The sequence below is a fragment of the Haemaphysalis longicornis genome, unplaced genomic scaffold (assembly GCF_048455015.1).
Source record: "Haemaphysalis longicornis isolate Haplotype H1 unplaced genomic scaffold, Haemaphysalis longicornis Haplotype H1 scaffold_1, whole genome shotgun sequence".
Lineage (NCBI taxonomy): Eukaryota > Metazoa > Arthropoda > Arachnida > Ixodida > Ixodidae > Haemaphysalis > Haemaphysalis longicornis.
Genome location: NW_027526203.1, coordinates 15619245 through 15636402, shown reverse-complemented (window position 1 = coordinate 15636402; position 17158 = coordinate 15619245). Strand labels below are relative to the sequence as shown.

General features: G+C 46.3%; 2 protein-coding genes across 2 annotated transcripts in view; one reads left to right on the top strand and one right to left on the bottom strand.

Moving 5' to 3' along the window:
- Positions 1 to 10278, bottom strand: part of LOC144175278 (transcriptional adapter 1-like) — a 74003-nt gene extending 63725 nt beyond the window's left edge. Inside the window, exons 1-4 of the mRNA XM_077704370.1 lie at positions 10161 to 10278; positions 3995 to 4031; positions 3868 to 3922; positions 1790 to 1849 (exon numbers count right to left, since the gene is read on the bottom strand). Coding sequence (XP_077560496.1) covers positions 1790 to 1849; positions 3868 to 3922; positions 3995 to 4031; positions 10161 to 10234 — 226 coding nt within the window. The 5' untranslated portion in view covers positions 10235 to 10278. The remainder of the gene's footprint in view (positions 1 to 1789; positions 1850 to 3867; positions 3923 to 3994; positions 4032 to 10160) is intronic.
- Positions 10279 to 10466: 188 nt separating this feature from the next.
- LOC144175288 (surfeit locus protein 4 homolog) overlaps positions 10467 to 17158 on the top strand; it is a 41028-nt gene continuing 34336 nt past the window's right edge. Inside the window, 1 exon segment of the mRNA XM_077704377.1 lies at positions 10467 to 10541. Within this exon segment, the coding sequence (XP_077560503.1) occupies positions 10485 to 10541 (57 nt within the window). The 5' untranslated portion in view covers positions 10467 to 10484.

Here is a 17158-nt window from a genome sequence, read left to right as displayed (position 1 = left end):
TACAAGCAATATTGTTGTTGAATAGCAAAGACAGGCTTACGTTGTCATGTCCGCTGCATTGAGTCTGGTTTTTCATTGCCGGCCAAAAATTATGCGCCTTTAGTAACGAGAAATAAGGCAAACTTTATAACTGGTGTCCGTAAACGACATGAAACGTCAAAATGACGACAGCACACACAACCGCTTTGTCAACCACGTGACCAAAATTAAAAGCCAATCAAAAAAGACTTCCGGCAAATTGCCTGAATTGCCGGAAATTTGTGCAGTCGAGAATAGGGCCCATGAATTGGATTGAGAAGTGCCTGCTCCCAGTGTTGCCTCGTAATAATGAAAATCCACTAAACTTGTCCACCAAACTTGTAATTTCAGGCAATACACTGAAACTTGATTGTTACAATGTTTCTTTAAATTTGTTAATACCTAAAATCCATGACAAACACTTTAAATTCTTGTGAAAAGACAGGGTCATTGATTCTCTCCAGGAAAATCAATGGTATTCAAGGACCACTTAAAAATTCCAGGACTTTCCAGTCCTTGAAATGGACACTTCTATTAAGGGTTTTCAAGGTTTTCAAGGACCTGTGCGAACCCTGTGTTAGTCAACCTAGATGGCGCCACCATACCAAGGCGAGCCATTTTCTGCCTTGTAGTGTTCTGCCTTGTAGTTCTGCCTTTGGTTTGTTTTTGTTCAGGGAGAAAATACTCGCTTTGTGACACATGGTGCTCGCTCGACAAATATGGTCACGTAAGACACCCTTGCTTGCGTCAATCGGCCAGTGTCGCCTGAGACAAACCCAAAGCCCCGCAGTCCTGTGCAGCTAAATCAAGCATAGTGTGCGCAGTACCAACACCAGTAAGCATCGGTAAATCTGTTTACGTGTGATTTCGTAACTTCCACAGTTTGTCCCACGATTCTTGTTGATTTAAAAAGAATGTGCCCTAAATTTAAGTGCAAATAGCTCGTTCGGCAAGCTTACAAGCTCTGCCTAATTTGCGTTTGCTTTCGCCGGCCCCCGCCAATCGCAGAGCTGGCTCGAATGACATAATAGGTTCGGTTGTGGGAAATGAGCTAGTGGGTCACATGACCATTCCCTTTTTTCCTAATTATATTGCTTTTTTGATCCAAGTTTACCTTAAGAGTGGTGTCATTATGATTCTAACGAGGCAATCTTTTGAATGAACCAAACTTGTGTTTTCTCTTCATGGCTCCTTCAAGCCAAAATACAGATCGTAGTAGCACTTTTAAGCCTGTGCGGCAAAGCAATCCACTCACCGGTCTCACGTAACCATTCATTTACCAGGCAATGCGCGCAGTACGCGTGGTACGATCACAACTGAGCAGCACATTTCTGTCGTTGTTGCAAGGTCTATTTTCTTGCACACACAGTGGCGTACATGTGTCGTTGTAAGTATTTCATACTGAATGAACAGCGTACTTTTCTCGGCACCAATTGTATCGTCCTTGGTGTTAGCTGGCTGCGTACGAGCTGTCGGTGGCGATGGTAGCAACTACCCAGCCGCGGCGGTGTCGTCTGGAACAAGCAAGCCGTTGATTGCTTGCCTGGATTATTTGGTCTGAAGACAACTTTCTTCTGTAATTTGCATCAAAACCGCAAGGAGGGGGCACACGGTGGCCACAACAAAAAACGTGCAGTCACATAAGCACAGGAAATGTGTTCTAGCAGACGACAGCATGACCCAGCGTCCTACAAGTGACATCACTCGTAGGTGGCGCCACGGTATGTCCTCGAGGCCAATAGCCACCAACAGGGCACAGCCCTCGCCTCACCTGAGTTGGTGTCCTGGCACTTGTTGAAGAACGCCAGCAGGAACTCATTGTGGGCCCGCACTGGGACAAGGGAGGGCAACAGATATGAAAACCATTCAGCCTTCGGCTCTGAGCAGCACATTGCCCCCATACGCTTCCCCCATGGAGTGAAGTCTCACTGAACCTTTCACGAGGGCTTCTGAATAACAGTCCCAACGAGTCCCCTGGTTTACTGACGTCACACAGTACTGACTCTTGGTGTGGCTGCCTCACAAGTGCCTTTGGAATCTTTCTTTACGTACAGTGGTGCCATGTCAGCTAGGCTTAGTCGTTCTAGGACAGAATAGAAGACCACTGCCGTATTTTTCCCACACATTCCACTACAACGCAGTTCTGTACCATCTCTTCGTGGTTACTGAGTTTCACCGCACCACATTCGATGCACTCGTTTACAACTTTCTTGCTCCATTTTTGCGCTCGTACTAAGTAGGGGGTACAAATATACCAAATGTCAAATCTGAAGTGTTTACATCAAACGGGCGCCTAAAAGCAAATAGTGCTCAAAGATTTTTTTATCTGCGACAGAGTATCAATCAACCCTGGGTGCCAGGTTGAGGACTGTAAGCATGTAGTTTCTGGGGACCAGGGTGGAAACCTGGAGCATCATTTGCAGCTTCGCCATCAAAAGGATATGACATGGAGTGCTTAATTAAGTGTTTTGAGATTTTCTTGTGTACAGTTGAGCTATTTAATGGACATTTTATAACAAATTATACGCATCACTAAATCATTTTTAGCATAACTTCCTAGTCCTCATGGTTCTTTAACGTAATTTCATAAATCCCAATTTTTCTTGCACAAATATGAACCGTAATGAACCATTATTTTTTTTGTTGAGAGTTGAACCAGAACGGAATTTTTATTTATAGAATGAAACAGAAACCAGATCAAGAAACATTTCGTTCTGACACCGTGGTAACGACTATGACACCAACACCCCTAGGCACCAGCACAGAAGAAAGGCTTATCCAAACCACTGAAAACTGTTTGGGAAGTTAAAATGGAGAATAAAGACTAGCTGCTTTCAACTCCTTTGTTATGACTTCACTTGAACAAACTTTCCTGAGGTCACTGGAAGCTTGTTCAAGGTAAGTTTTCAATGAAAGGCATGTCCTGTGAAGCCAAGTGTAGAACTAGGGCAATTAATTAAAGCCACCTCGGACACAACGTCAACACACGACCGGGAATCTAGCCTCCGATCCTCTATTTTACACTGGGGGTTGTGCTGAACATGCAAACAAGCCTCAAAGGGCAAGGAATTAATTTAGAATGCCAGCATGAACTAGTGTTACCAGTCAGTCTGTCAACCGATACCAACAATGGCGGAAATCACAGGCACAAACTGCATGTATGCACTCAGCTCAGTGACTATGCTCAGGACTAGAAAATACGAGGGTGGGGGGGGAAGGGTGTTTAATGCATTTTGGAAAGGTTGAGGTGTCAAGGTAAATGTTCACAGAAAGAGCCAGGACAGGCACCTTCTTGTGAACGTTTGTTCACCTTAGCACCTCAACCTTTCCAGAATACATTCAAGCCAACTAGCCCAGCAACACATCCTAGGAGTGGTTTTGGTGCAGGAGCCAGAACAGGACGGCGAAATTGTGGTGACAGACTTAGGAAGGCAGAAAATGCAAAAGAGAGAAAAGATCGGGCAGGGAGGAAAAAGGAACAGATGAGGGAGAGAAGGAAAGCTAGGAACTGGAGAGAAACATCACAAAGCTTGTGGCCAGCAGTGCGAACATGCATACTGCACATCTGAAAATTGCCACTGTATGAGACACCCCTATTTCCAGAGGTAAAGCAGATTGTTCCAGCATCTGGCTAGCCAAAGAGCAAAGTGCCCCGTGTGACTGTTACTTGCTTAGAGTGCATGTAGTGTACGGCACAATAGCAGGCTGTAACAAAGCGCCGGCCAATGCAGGCTGTAACAAAGCACTGGCTGAACACTACAGTTCAAGAGCCCACAGTGTGCCCTTTGCACCACTACGATGCCCACAGCAGCAACTAGCACCCGAGGCACCCAAGTGAAGGAACGCTACCTCCATCTTTGTTCAGAAGCTTCCTGGCCTCGCTGTCGAAGTCCTCCTTGGTCAGCTGCAATGCAACATATTTACGTTACAACATGCGGTGTTGTACTCCACTCATGGAATCACCCAATCCACTTACTTTGTGGCTGAACCAAAGTTTCAGGCAGTTCAGGTACCTGCAAACAACATCATCATGTTTCATCACGCTTCCCACAAGTGCTTTCTAAAGGTTTTCTAACAATGCACGAGCAATGCCTTCACAGAGCTGCCTAACTCCACAGTTGAATAATACTACCATGCTGCTCATAAAAATCTAGACGCAGAACATTGCTGCGCGACAGACACGGCGCCCACTCTGAAAATTATTTGTGCCTCCACCAAACCTTGCGCCGAACCCGAGGCTGTTTAAAGGGATTTCGGTGACAGCCCGGGCTGTCAGCCACAACTTGTGGCTGCTGCTCAGCACATAACCAAGTGAGAGATTGGCCAAGTTGGGCTTTAATCCTTTTGGCTCTGGCAGTGTCAATTGATGGCATCACATAAAAGTTCCTCTAGCACATACAGAACAAAACCAAAACTGCCAATTTTCAGGAGAATTATTCTTCAGTGATGCCTATTGTAATGGGCATCACTGTTGTTGCATTTTAGCGGAGCTGCACGCTACAAGAAGAAGCTAAGGCGAAGGCTGAAAAAGACGGAGGTCCTAGTTTTATTCCCAACCTTGTAAATCTATAAATAAGTGCACTACGGAGCTCATTTTTTGTTTGTAGGTTCATGTGGTCCTAAACTTTAGGAAAATATGCAAAAAGGACGTCTCTGCTCAATATAAAGTTTTTGTAGATAAGGGGCAGCACAACAAATGGGACGAAACGGAGACGAGACAAGTGCAAGCGTTTGTCTCGTCTCTTTCCTCCCGTTTGTTACGCTGCCCCCTACCTACGAAGATATGTACCAATCAGCTCAAGTTTTAACTCTTCTGAGGTTCCCATAAACTTTTTAACTGCCAGATGTACTAATTGATTGCCTCATTGATAAATCTGTTAATACTTATACTACCAGCTCTATTTTTCGTTCGTAGGCTTATGGGGCCCTAACCCGCCGCGGTGGCTCAGTGGCTAAGGCGTTCCGCTGCTGAGCACAAGATCGCGGGTTCGATTCCCGGCCGCGGCGGCCGCTTTTCTGATGGAGGCGAAAAGCAAAAACGCCCGTGTGTTCGAGGTTTCGGCGCACGTTAAAGATCCCCAGGTGGTCAAAATTAATCCGGAGCCCTCCACTATAGCGCGCCTCATCGCCTGCGCTGCGTCGGCGTGTTAAACACCACAATCAATCATTATGGGGCCCTAAAATTTAATAAAACACTCAGAAAACATTGTTTTGCTTAAAACAAAAAAATCTGGGTTGAAAGAGCCAAAGGGACTAAGCGCCCACATACCAAAATGCGAAAGGCAAGCTCAATAGAGAGCACAATGGGGAAACTGGATAGTCCCTTGTGCGACCAATGCCAGTGCCTTCCGTCCCTCTGAATTCTGGAACGCTCTAACAAAAGCGCCTCCTGGCATGTCTCCACAACCGCACGTGTAACCTATCAATTTTCTCTGCAGAATGTCTTGCTCTTCTTCTCGCCACCCTGAAACTTGACTCGGCACAATCTTCAGTGATGTTGCTCACAGACTCTCCCTCCGTGTGCACGGCTCTCTCCTTGGAAACTGTTAATGATATGCTTAAAAATTTCTACTCCTGAGTCCCCACTTATGTGCAGGAAATTCGGCTTGTTTGGCCGGATGCCTGGCCACTGTGGATTAACCCTTAATGAAACTGCTGATATGTTGGCTAAAATAGCCTTTGCTTCACTGATTGTAGAGGTGCTTCCCCCATTTGCTTGTGTGTTAATAGCCCGTTATCGCCAAAACCTTTTGGCCCACAAGACGCCTCTTACATGCTGCACACTTGTCATGACCTTGAGCACCTCAGATTCGAAATGAAGCCTGTCAAACTCGTTCGTGCAAGGCACCGCTGACCTATTTTTGCTGTGGTGTCCCCCCCCTTAATACCTATGTCGGGCAAATCTGACAACCTCGCCCTTGTGCCACTTTTGCCACGAAATTGAATCTGATGAACATTTTTCTTTTTTTTTTTCCGCCAATTTTCAATAATTGGAGAAGTCGGCTGGAGACTCCCCTGCAATGCCTTGGTTGTTGTTGTTGTTGTTGATCCTGATAATTAATGATGCATACTCAATCAGGGGATCAGCCAATCAACAGAGGATGGTTAAAATGAATGGAGTTCTTATCAAATCACGAGACGCCAAGGAAAGATAATTTAGATCAGTTGGTTTTGAAAAAACAACAACTGGAAAATCAAAGCGAGGATGACCAATCTCAATCATAAAGAGAATCGTTTGGAATTTTCAATGTAGCGCTGGAGAGCAGAGCAGAGCATACATCCCGGCGGCAGAACCAAATTTCGGATGCCCCGAACGGTAGTATAGCCGGCACTGTTAGGGATATCCCCAAACTGTAAAGCGGCACCTCCAGGGACTGACGTCTCAGTCGGGAAAAACGTCGGCATGTCAACAGGTAGTGTTCGACAGACTCGTCTTCGTTGCAATAGCTGCACAGAGCTGTTGGCACCAGACGAGACCTGTGCAAGTACCTATTTAACTGGGGTACTTGACAACGTAAGGCTGTAATAACCACCTCTAAGTTGCGTGAAGGGCACCATTCAGGTTTCCATGAGAATTTAAGATGATTAAAATCTCTTAATGACAGTAAAACCGATTCTTGCTGTTCTTGGAGTTTCAGCATCCTACGGTACCTAGCTGCTGTTATTAAAGGTGTCGGCTCTACGACGTCTACTACAGGACCAGAAAGTGCTATCCTTGCTAAAGAGTCTGCTGTCTCGTTGAATGTGATCCCCGCATGACCAGGAACCCAAAGAAGGTTAATTTCAGTGAAGTGAGGTGGCAGGAGTGACCGAAACGTCCGCAGAAGAGGAGTGTCTTTAGGGGAAGAAAGGGCTAAGCATACAGAAAAAGAATCAGAAATTATAATTGGAAATACATCCAGCTTTCGTAGCGCCAGGACAATTGCCAGGAATTCCGCGAAGAATATGGGGATAAAATCAACCAGACAAACCGAAAAGGTCCAGTTAAGGGAAAGGGAAAATATTCCTATACCGGATTTTTCTTCTCGTTGAGAGGCATCTGTATATATTATAGCACCTGGCTGCATGGAGGCCAAATAATCTTTGAGAAGACGATTGAGAAGTCGAGCTGGTAAAAGTTGAGCATTTTTGGGGAAAATGTTCTGGAAATTGATAGAAAGAGGAGAACTCCTGTCAGTATATGGAATAACCTGATTTATTGCTACACCCAATGGAGAAAGGAAGCTCTGTACCAAAGTGCTTTGTGGACATAAGGACCTGGGCCATTGGTGCACCAGAAACGCACCTGGCTTAGCAATAAAGATAAACTGCTCCTTGTTCACCTCAGAGCTATAAGCTCTCGGAAAAGTTTCAACAGTCAGTATCCGGAACCTATTAAGCAGAAGAGGAACGCGCGCTTCCAAGTAAACTACTGCATTTGCTGCATTCTTAGGCAACCCTAAGCAGCAGCGAAGAGCCTGGCGCTCCAGAATAACCAGACGATGAAGCTTATACGCTGCGGACCCAGCGAATAACACACATTCAAACTCTAAAATGGGGCGAACGTACATTCTGTATATCATAAGAAGGGTCTGTCTGCGCATTCCCTTCTTTCTATGACTGAGACGTCTTAACACCCAACAGCACGTGCACCTTTGGCCTCAATGAGGGCTATATGTGGGGTCCAGTCAAGTTCACTGGTGTAAATTATCCCAAGGTAACCACTGAGAGTAATGTTAACACGGCCTGAGATCGGAAAAACTAATAAGGAACATTTGTTGATATTCAAAGAGAGACAAATACTGTTCAACCAGGAGGCAATAAGGTTCAGATATGACTGCATTAAAGCGTAAAGTGATTTAATGTCAGGTGCTGATGCAAAAAACGCAACATCGTCAGCATATACATATGTAGAGACACCAGAAATAACCGGAATAGCGCTTACAGGGATGTTAAAGAGAACAGGGGAAAGGACCGCCCCTTGCGGTACGTCCCTAGACTGTGGCCGCTGTGAGGAAGTAACATTAAATTTAACACAACTGAACTGCCTGTCTCTCAGAAATTCACACATCCAAGCTATAATGTACCTTGGGAAGTTTAGGACTTGTAACCGGGACAACAACACAGGGTATTCCACGCTATTAAAAGCTTTTGCTACATCTAGGGTAACTAGAGCCGAAAACTGGTTAGTGCGACGGGCTAGTTTAATCCGACTTTCAAGGTCCATGTGCGCACTCCAAATCGAACACCCAGGGCGGAAACCAATTTGTCTCGGGCCAAAGATTCTAGAACTGGACACCAATTGCATTATGCGCTGCTGCAAAATCCGCTGGACTAATTTAACCACGTTAGATGTCAACGCGATAGGCCTGATGTTTTCAATCAAGAGGCCCTGACCAGCATTCTTAAGTACAGGAAGTATTTTGGCGAGACGCCAAACATCGGGAATCCATGCATGTCTAATAGAATAATTGATCATGTTAAGTAAATGATTCGGAGCTTCATCATATAATAATTTCAGCATTTCAGTAGTAATGCCATCTGGGCCAGGAGCTGCAGCAGTCAATTTAGTCATGACATCAGCGAGCTCTGAGAGCGTTACCTCTATGAAGTCGTCTACCACACCTGGCGGGGAAAAGGACACCGCTAAGGAAGATGAAAAACGATCTTGAAGCCCATCAGCTATCGACTCTAGGGACTCTGAGAGTTCACCTGGAGATAGCATCACAGAGTCTGTATTATCTGGAGAGGGTACGGCTTTCTGCGATCGAAGAAAGCGAAAAAGCGCACGCTTATTGTTAGGCTTGGAGAAACACAAAGATCGATCTGTGTCATAAGTCTGTTTAGCATTGGAAATAGTGCGTTTGAATACCGCTGAAAAATATTTGTAGTCACACCAGTTAAGAGGGGATAAGTTCTGGCAAAGTTTCTTCCAGGCCGCCTTTCTACGTCTAAAGTTGCGCGAACACTCTTCATCCCACCAGGGACTAGGCGATACTGACTTCTTCGACATCACTTCAAATAATGACGACTGAGCTGAAGTGGAAAGGGCGGAACAAAGGCCTGTCACACATTCAGCTTCGTTTTGTGTGACCAGAGAGGACAAGGACTCCTTCAGAGAGATTTGAAACCTTTTATAGTTGACAAAAGATCGGCTCTGGAGGTTAATTACACGGATGGGACACCCGATGTCAAAAACTATTGGGGATGTAGTCACTACTCGCCCCGCCATCAACGGTTGACCAAGAAAGCACTGAAACACTTCGAAAAGATATAGTTAAATCCAAAACAGATTGCGTTTGTCCCTTAAGGTAGGTTGGAGAATCTGAATTTATGCACGTTAAATTGTTATCTGTAATCCAATCCAACAAGCGACTACCGCAAGAATCTGTCCGGAAGCCCCAAGTAACGTGGTGGGAATTAAAGTCTCCTGCAAAGATAATGGGAGGTACAGCCGAAGCAATAGCCAAATCAAGTGGTTCGGAATCAACGACGCCACTACGAAAGTAAATGTTGGCCAATGAGAAGGGGAGGCAACCAGGAAGCTTTAATTCCAGCACTAAAATTTAACAGTCTGGGCGTTGAAGTTGGAAGGACACCTTCGTGCTGTGAGCAAACTTTGTTGGTATCAAACTTAACAGACCGCCACCTCGGCTTGGTTTGTCTAGCCGAAAGGTGCGGTAATTATAAAGACTAAAACGCCTTGGACTCGACTTATATCTTCTTTTCCCCCTCCACTTTCTTTTTTCATCTCTCTCTGACCTACAGACTAAATCCTTTCTTGTTATCTCTTTTTCCACTCCTGTTTTTTTTTTCCCCTCTCTCTCTTAGAACTGCACACTAAATCACTTTTGCGCCCTATCTGATGAATTTCCATACAAAAATAAACTCTTCCTGGCCAATCCCCTTAAGTGGGTATGCGCCCTTTTTATATGCCCCGATCTTCACCAAAGTATTTTTATAGGCGACAATGCGCAGCGGTCGTTATTAGGTTCGTACACCTATTTAACCGTTGTGGAACAAAATGAGTGGGTAAAGGTAGCGGGCAAAGCGCGTGGCGCTCGCGCTCGTACGGCTCGGCGGATTCTTTTGCGCGCATTTCTTTTCCCGCGATTTCCTTTATTGAGTATCCTGGCACTAGATTTGGGACGTTGCAAACTTACGCTTTGAAGCGGTCTCCCAAGACAATGGAAAGCTTCTGCTTGGCTGCTGCAAGTTGGTTTGTGGACACCGCCATTGCAGCTGAAGGAACAAGCGCTGGTTACGCCAGTTACGCCGTAATTTCCTCTTTTATAAACGTGAGAAAAACGTTTATTCTATTAGCAACAAAACGTTACAAACAAAAAAATACGCGTACATAAGCGTCATAAAGTGAATATGTGCGTTCTTTTTGTTTTCACCATTCTGCGGTAACTTCCGCATCGGCGTATGCGCAGTATGCGTTGGCTCCATCGGCTCTTTTTCCGCCTCGCTAGTGAGCGGCTAGGATGGCGAATGTCCCAACACAACAAGTCATGAACACCGCCGAAGACATCGCGGATCAGGTGAGCACTTTTCTTGAACATCCGCGTCACTCTTTGGAAGCCCGTAGTCTCTGCAGTGGCACCTGAGAGCGCGTTCGTTCGCATCGCGAGTCTGGGATGTGCGGCCGGTGTCAGCCCCCTTCCCCCCGAGAGGCTCTTGTAATGACACGTATTGGACGTGGCCGTGGCGACACAGCTCGGTGCGTGCGCTCCGGGTTTGTTATCGCAGGCGGCCGTGATTCGAGCTCGAAAACAGTTTCCCTCCGTCCCAGCGGCAGGGCGGCTCGAAGTTGACGCCGACGTGGCAAGCGGCCCGTTCAGGGGTTCGAGTGCATTGCTCTGCCGCGATCGCATCATAGCGCATCTGGGCAATCCGGCCTTGTCGCCGGCACCTGCATCTCACGCCCGCATGGCCTGACCTCCGGCTCGATCCGTTTGAGCGTCCCAGGAACAGTCGCGTCCCACGCCGCATTAGATGTTGCGTCGCGACGCAGGTAGAATCCGACGGCACGAATGTTGCCTGGTATTTTTTCTCCCGTCGCCATTCGAGCTGTGCGCTTCGCATTGCTTACGCATCCGTTAGGTTCCCTCCAGGTGTGGCGAGGTTTCGAGATGATCGGTGTGTCTGACACCGTCTGAGCATCCAAACGCTTCGATGGCCGCACAGATCAGTCTCGGGTTTAAACGTGGGCGCACTTGCGTTCCTGTCGGTGTAGGATTGCTGCCGTTTATTTTTTGGTTCCCGTGCACCAAGAGCAGTGGAAACCAAATACCCTAGGGTAATTAGGTTACACTGCAGAAGAAAAAAAAAAAAAACTGCGCAAAGAAACTGAAACGAAAAAAGGCCATCTTGTTTTCGTTCCAGTCCTCGTCTTTTGGCGCTGTTTTTTTTTTTTTTTTTCACCCATCATGAACATCAGCCGACTATGCCAGCTTTGCGTTTTAATCGGAACAAAAAAAGTGGGTTTTGCTATCACAGCACTAGGCAGTGCGTTCTCTGATTCCAGGATTGGGCAGCCTCGAGGACGAGGGCCTACACTCGTCCTTGGCTTTTGCATAGCATTTGACTTTTTCGGCTAAAAAAATAGCAATGAGAGCATATGTGGAATTCACTTTGAAGTGTTCGTTTGCAGCTGGAAAAGTTTGATAGGGGAGACGACCAGCATAGCTTGGGAATGACGTATGTTCTGCAGCGGGTTAACGTTGAGGCACTGTGAGGCGAGTGTCACAGAAGTGCACATGTGGCTGACATTCACTACATCACTGTCGGGTGGTGTCAGCGTGTCGTCGTCATATCTTGCATTTTTGCAGAACAAAGATTGCTAGCAATTGTCATACGGTTTCTCTTCTCCAGTGGATACCAACGTTTTATTCATCCTGTTGGCATAATGAACAGTTTGTGTTTTCATTGCTGTCACTGTACGCACCGATTCTAAGAGAAATTCATGAGAATCTTGTTTGGTCATCTATACTTGATGGGTGCTGGATCGCTTACTTTCTTTGTCTAATCTGCAGAAAATTAGAGAAACAAATGGCCACTTGTTTCGCTTACGTTGAATCGCCAGTGTCAAGCCTGGTGTTCATGATGGCATGCTCCTGCCATCACTATTCTTCCATAGAAAAGAACGAAACAGTTTTAACCCGGCGCGGCGGCTCAGTGGCTAAGGCATCGTGGAGCTGAGCCCATGGACGTGGGTTTGAACCCGGCCATGCTGGCTGTTTTGCTAATGGAGGTGAAGAGCAAAAATGGCTATCTCGACATTTAAGTGCAGGTTAAAGATCCCCAGGGGGTCAAAATTCATCCAGAGGCCTCCAGTGCCTTGCAGGTGCATTGCGCTTTGTGACATTTCAGGGGGTACATGCGCTGTTTGAAACCTTGTGCTTGCCAGCTCAGTGCATGAGGATCTCAGCATTTTGCCTTGTAAGGCACACCAACCCGCTTTCACCAATCAGAGCGCTTCTTGGCTCCGGGCTCCTCACTCAGGTCGCGTCATATAGTCCCATCAAGAGCAGTGGGCTATGACCTGCGTGCCAAGCTAGAAGTGGCAACAGGCAGCAACACTGAAGTGAAACGTGGGTGCTTCAAGGCACAGTTGTTCAGCAGCAACCTTGCCTTGCATTTTAACTGCACGTCCTTGGATGCGCTATGCTAATGTGCGCGTGTGAAGCTTCCAGGGGTTGCGGAAAGGGCGTGGAAAGCCCCATGCTGACGCTTCACCTTCGATGGCTGCACAGTGGGTAGAGTGCTGGCTGAACCCGAGGTCTTCATCAGCAAGCACATTACTTGCTGAACAAGCTGATATTGCTCGAGCAGACTGAACAGTGGGGTCAAGCAACTACGCTAATGCTTTCACAGACACAACGCATACAACAAAAAAGCTGCACCTGAATAACTTTCAGGCCCACCACCAGCTGTCCTAAGTAAAGGCAAAATAAAAACTCTTAGCGTTAGCACAATTATCTCTTCGTAGGAGAGTGTGCGCTGGTAGGTTGGATTCCTGGTTACGGCAGTCATTGAAGTTTCTGTTGAAGGTGAAAAACAAATGCCTGTGTGTCGAGATTTTAGCGCACACTAAAGATCCTCGGGTGGTCTAAATTAATCCGTAGCCCTTCACTAACATGTGCCTGTAGCCCGGGTGGAGCTTTGGTTCGCAAAAGCCCAATTTGAGTTTGAGTTCACCTTAGACACCTAGGAACCTGCCCTGGGAAATTCCTGCCCCCTTGCTTAGCTTAGACTAGTCAGAAGCTACGAAATCAAATTTTTGGCTTGACTGAGGGGACGTAGAAATGCAAGCGTATTTTTTCTGGGCCATGTTGGACAGACGTTTCGTGTGAGCAAGTACAGATATTTTCTTGGTGATTTCGAGCAGTTGCTGGCTGAAAAAAAAAAAAAAAAAGAAATTCTTGGGGAAAAAAAACATTTAGGGTGCTGAAGCAAATCGCTCCACCCACCCTGTCAGTTGCCAGACTTTCCTGCTTCCATCAAGGTCAAATGCGAGCGCCATCTGCAGCACCCCCTTCTCCTTGTTCTGCTCCACCGCTTTTTTTTTTTTAAACAAAAGGAAAATGAAACCGCAATCTCGGTGCCATCTTCAAAGGAGTGTTCTGCAGCGAGTGCCTTCTTTTATTTTTAATTTCTGGGGGACACATTTAAAAAGCCTCAGTTGTCTTTTTCCAGAGCTCGCGTGTTATGATTCCCACTTGTAGAGGGAACAGTGCACCACTCAGAGGAGAAAAAAAAAGTGTTAGTGAGTCCAGGGGCGGTATTCTCGTAACTGTCCCTTTTGAAAACGTCCCTTTTGCGCCCCTTTCCCGTGACGTACTTCCGGTTAAGCAATGAGCGTTGGCAGTAGGTTTACCGCGCTTGCGTTACGTCACTTCCGGTTGTTTGCTTTTAGCCAATCAGGGCTTGCCAAAAGGGACCATTTTAAAAGGGGCGCAAAAGGGACAAAACTCGAGAATACCGCCCCAGAAGCCAGGCTACAGAAAGAGCAACCAGCTGTGGCAAAACTGGAGCCATTTAAACCTCGTGGCAGCCGTCACAAATGGAAAATCTGCTCCCCTGGATGTACTGCAAGTTTTGTATGGGGACGGTGAACCTGTGTCGGAAGGTATTTTTGGGGGGGACATCTCCTTTGTGCGAAATTTTCCCCCAGAGACAGTTGTGGGAGGAGCTGTGTTAGCCCCCTAGATAAGCCTGTCTGTCCATCAGGGAGCAGTTTAGGCAGAAGGCAGTACAGCAAGGGTGTCCCATCTGGTTGAAAAGCTGGTGGGCATCGCAGGCACCCTGCTGAGCCTGCATTGTTCGTTGTCACAGTTCTGGGCTTTCATGGGCAGCGTCACTCTCAGAAAGACCATTTTGGTGCACACCAAAAGGGGAGGAAGCCTTTAATTTGATTGGTTGGCCACTGGGCAAGCTTCATTCGTTTAATTCTGCCACAATGTTGAAACGTGTTGAAGGAAAAATACCAATAATAAAGTGCAGGTTGCAGGTGGATGCTGCCTTCTCTCTACCATCAAACCTGTTATTTACGGAAAATGACTGAAGACCTACCATCGACATATTTCTGTTGGGGCAGCCATTGTATATGGCCAAGCAAAGTGGCGAGTAGGCGGTTGCTGTTAGCCGTGAGAGCTTGCTTATGAGCGATGTGAAAATACCATGCCGGCAGTGGCTAGAGCCACAAGGAGCTTAATCGGAGCACTATATCTTTCAACCGATTGCCAGGTGCATGGCAGCTGATGTGCAGTGCACAGCAACTGCACTGCGGTTCTTGTGAACACAAGCTAGGATGGGCCTGTTCAGCCATAGACCTCCCTAGCATTGGGGAAATAGGTTGCCGTGTGTGAAAATGTTCCAGTGACTCTAGCAGTACAGTCAGCAGCGTGGGTGCAGTTGTAAGGTTACACTGAAACTGAAGAGCATGAATTGTAGCCCCCTGGTCCAGAACTTTTCCACAAGGTTGTTGAACCGAAAAATATGCGAATGTGGTTCCAGTTCTGGCTGAAGAAAGCAATGGTGTTCTGGTACAGTTTTAGCTTGATTGAAATGGCAAGTTTAGTGGTCAATGTACCAGCTCAGACCACTGAACGTGTATGGTGCATCAGACTTCTTCACACTGGTATTTCTGCAATTATTGGCTGGTGCAACTTGAACTTTAATGAACTGCGTGAGAAACATTGAACTAACTTGAACCTGGTTGTATGTATGAACTCCTATACTCTAACGAATTGGTTATGAGACAGTGTGAGTGTTGCCTTGGAAATGTTTTGTGCATGTTGCATAATTTGTATATGGAATTGGTGATTATGCTGAGCTGTCTTGCAATGCCCCTTATAATTCATATATCCAGGTTCGACTGTATTTATGTGCAAGCAAAAGCAAGCGCCAAGGTCCTTTCCTGCTTGAGAACTCTTCCAGTAAGAAAACGGGGCTCCTTGCGCTGTTTCCAGAGTTTGCGTCGTGCTTTGCATGAGTGTGTGCTTCCCAAGCCCTACCACCCTGTGGTAGGGCTTGAAATATAATAGGATTTCAGTGTATAAAAGAAGCGGCTACAGCTTGGCCAAATTATTGATGCGTTGTAATGCTTACGTACATAGAAATTTGCGCCCTAGAATATGGTATACATTGGAATGTAGTGCGATGACACCAAAACAAGAGGTCATAAATAATTGTGTGGATGTTTAACCTACCTGTGATGACAGTGCTGGAAATGTGGGCGTTGTGCCAAAAATATTTTCCTTTCCATGCACCCTGCAAGCGTTGGGAGAATTCCCCACAGCTTTACTGGTGAGTCAGGGTTCGTACAGGTTCCTGAAAGCGCTTGAAATCGAAAAGCCTGGAATTTTTTTTCTTCTCCTTGAAAACCCTTGAATTCTTTGGGCAACAAAGAAACGGCCCAACCATGGGACCTGTTTTTCACTTTCATGGCTTATCAGTGCTGCCCAGCACACCCCCCACAAAAAACATTTTTCAACAGTTTAAAGCCAGCTTGGGAGTGCAGTTGTTATACAAGGGCTCGTGTGGAATGATGTGGAATGAAACCATGCATAGGACTTAGGAGAGGCTTATGTTTCGTGCTGCTGTCTTCATTGTCTCGTCCTGTTGTTCATTTTGCTTATCTTTCTGTCGTTATGCCTCACCACACCTCACCACTCCTCAAAAACAGATTGTGCTGACACTCCAGGACGAAATAACACAGATAAGCATGGAATGGGAGAACTCGATGCATGTAGCTCCTACATGCTTTTACTGGAAGGTTTCATTTTGACACCTTGCGTGATGGTGGGAAGAATCAATACTCGTCTATCCTTCCTCCCCCCTCTTGATGAACACAGGAATTCAGGGGAACTTCTGATGGAGGCGAAAAGCAAAAACGCCCGTGTGTGCGAGATTTCGGCGCACGTTAAAGATCCCCAGGTGGTCGAAATTAATCCGGAGCCCTCCACTACGGCGCACCTCATCGCCTGCGTTGCGTCGGTGCGTTAAACCCTACAAATCAATCAATTCAGGGGAACTACTGATTTAAGTTCCAGGCTGCCTTGATATGTTCAAAAGGGCATGGCCTATGTAAAGTTACTTCAATATTGTTGTTGGTAGTGCTACGCTTGCTCATTTCTAAAGAGTGGAGTTGTACCAAAAGAGGTTTTTGTGAAAGCCCTTTTTCTTTTCTTTTTTTAACCTAAAAAAGGAAATGAGCGTGTGAGCGGAACAATAGTAAAAGGTGGGAAAACGTGCTGACCATCACCCTTGAAAATGCATTGATGGGGCCTTGAAAGTTCTTAAATATCCTTGGATTCTTGTCTCTGAAGCCTGTGCGAACCCTGTTAAAGCAGTGTGAGGTTGACACTTACTGGAGGGCGCAGCAGCTACTACTTTGACTGGTCGGCATTCTTCTCCTGTAGTGAGGTGATTCACGTTCCCTGATTGTTCCGTGATTGTTCTCACAGACGCCGAACTCGTGCCAGCCTGTGCTGGATAGGTGCCTTACTTAGATCATGTCCCATTTTCTCCCGCTGATCCGTTTCGAAAGTTTGTTAGCTGAGCAATTAATAGGGTAGTTAATTGACTTTGCAGCTTTTCTGATGAGAGAACGTTCAAGAGGAATGTGCCAAATTATGTTGACCATGGATTGTTG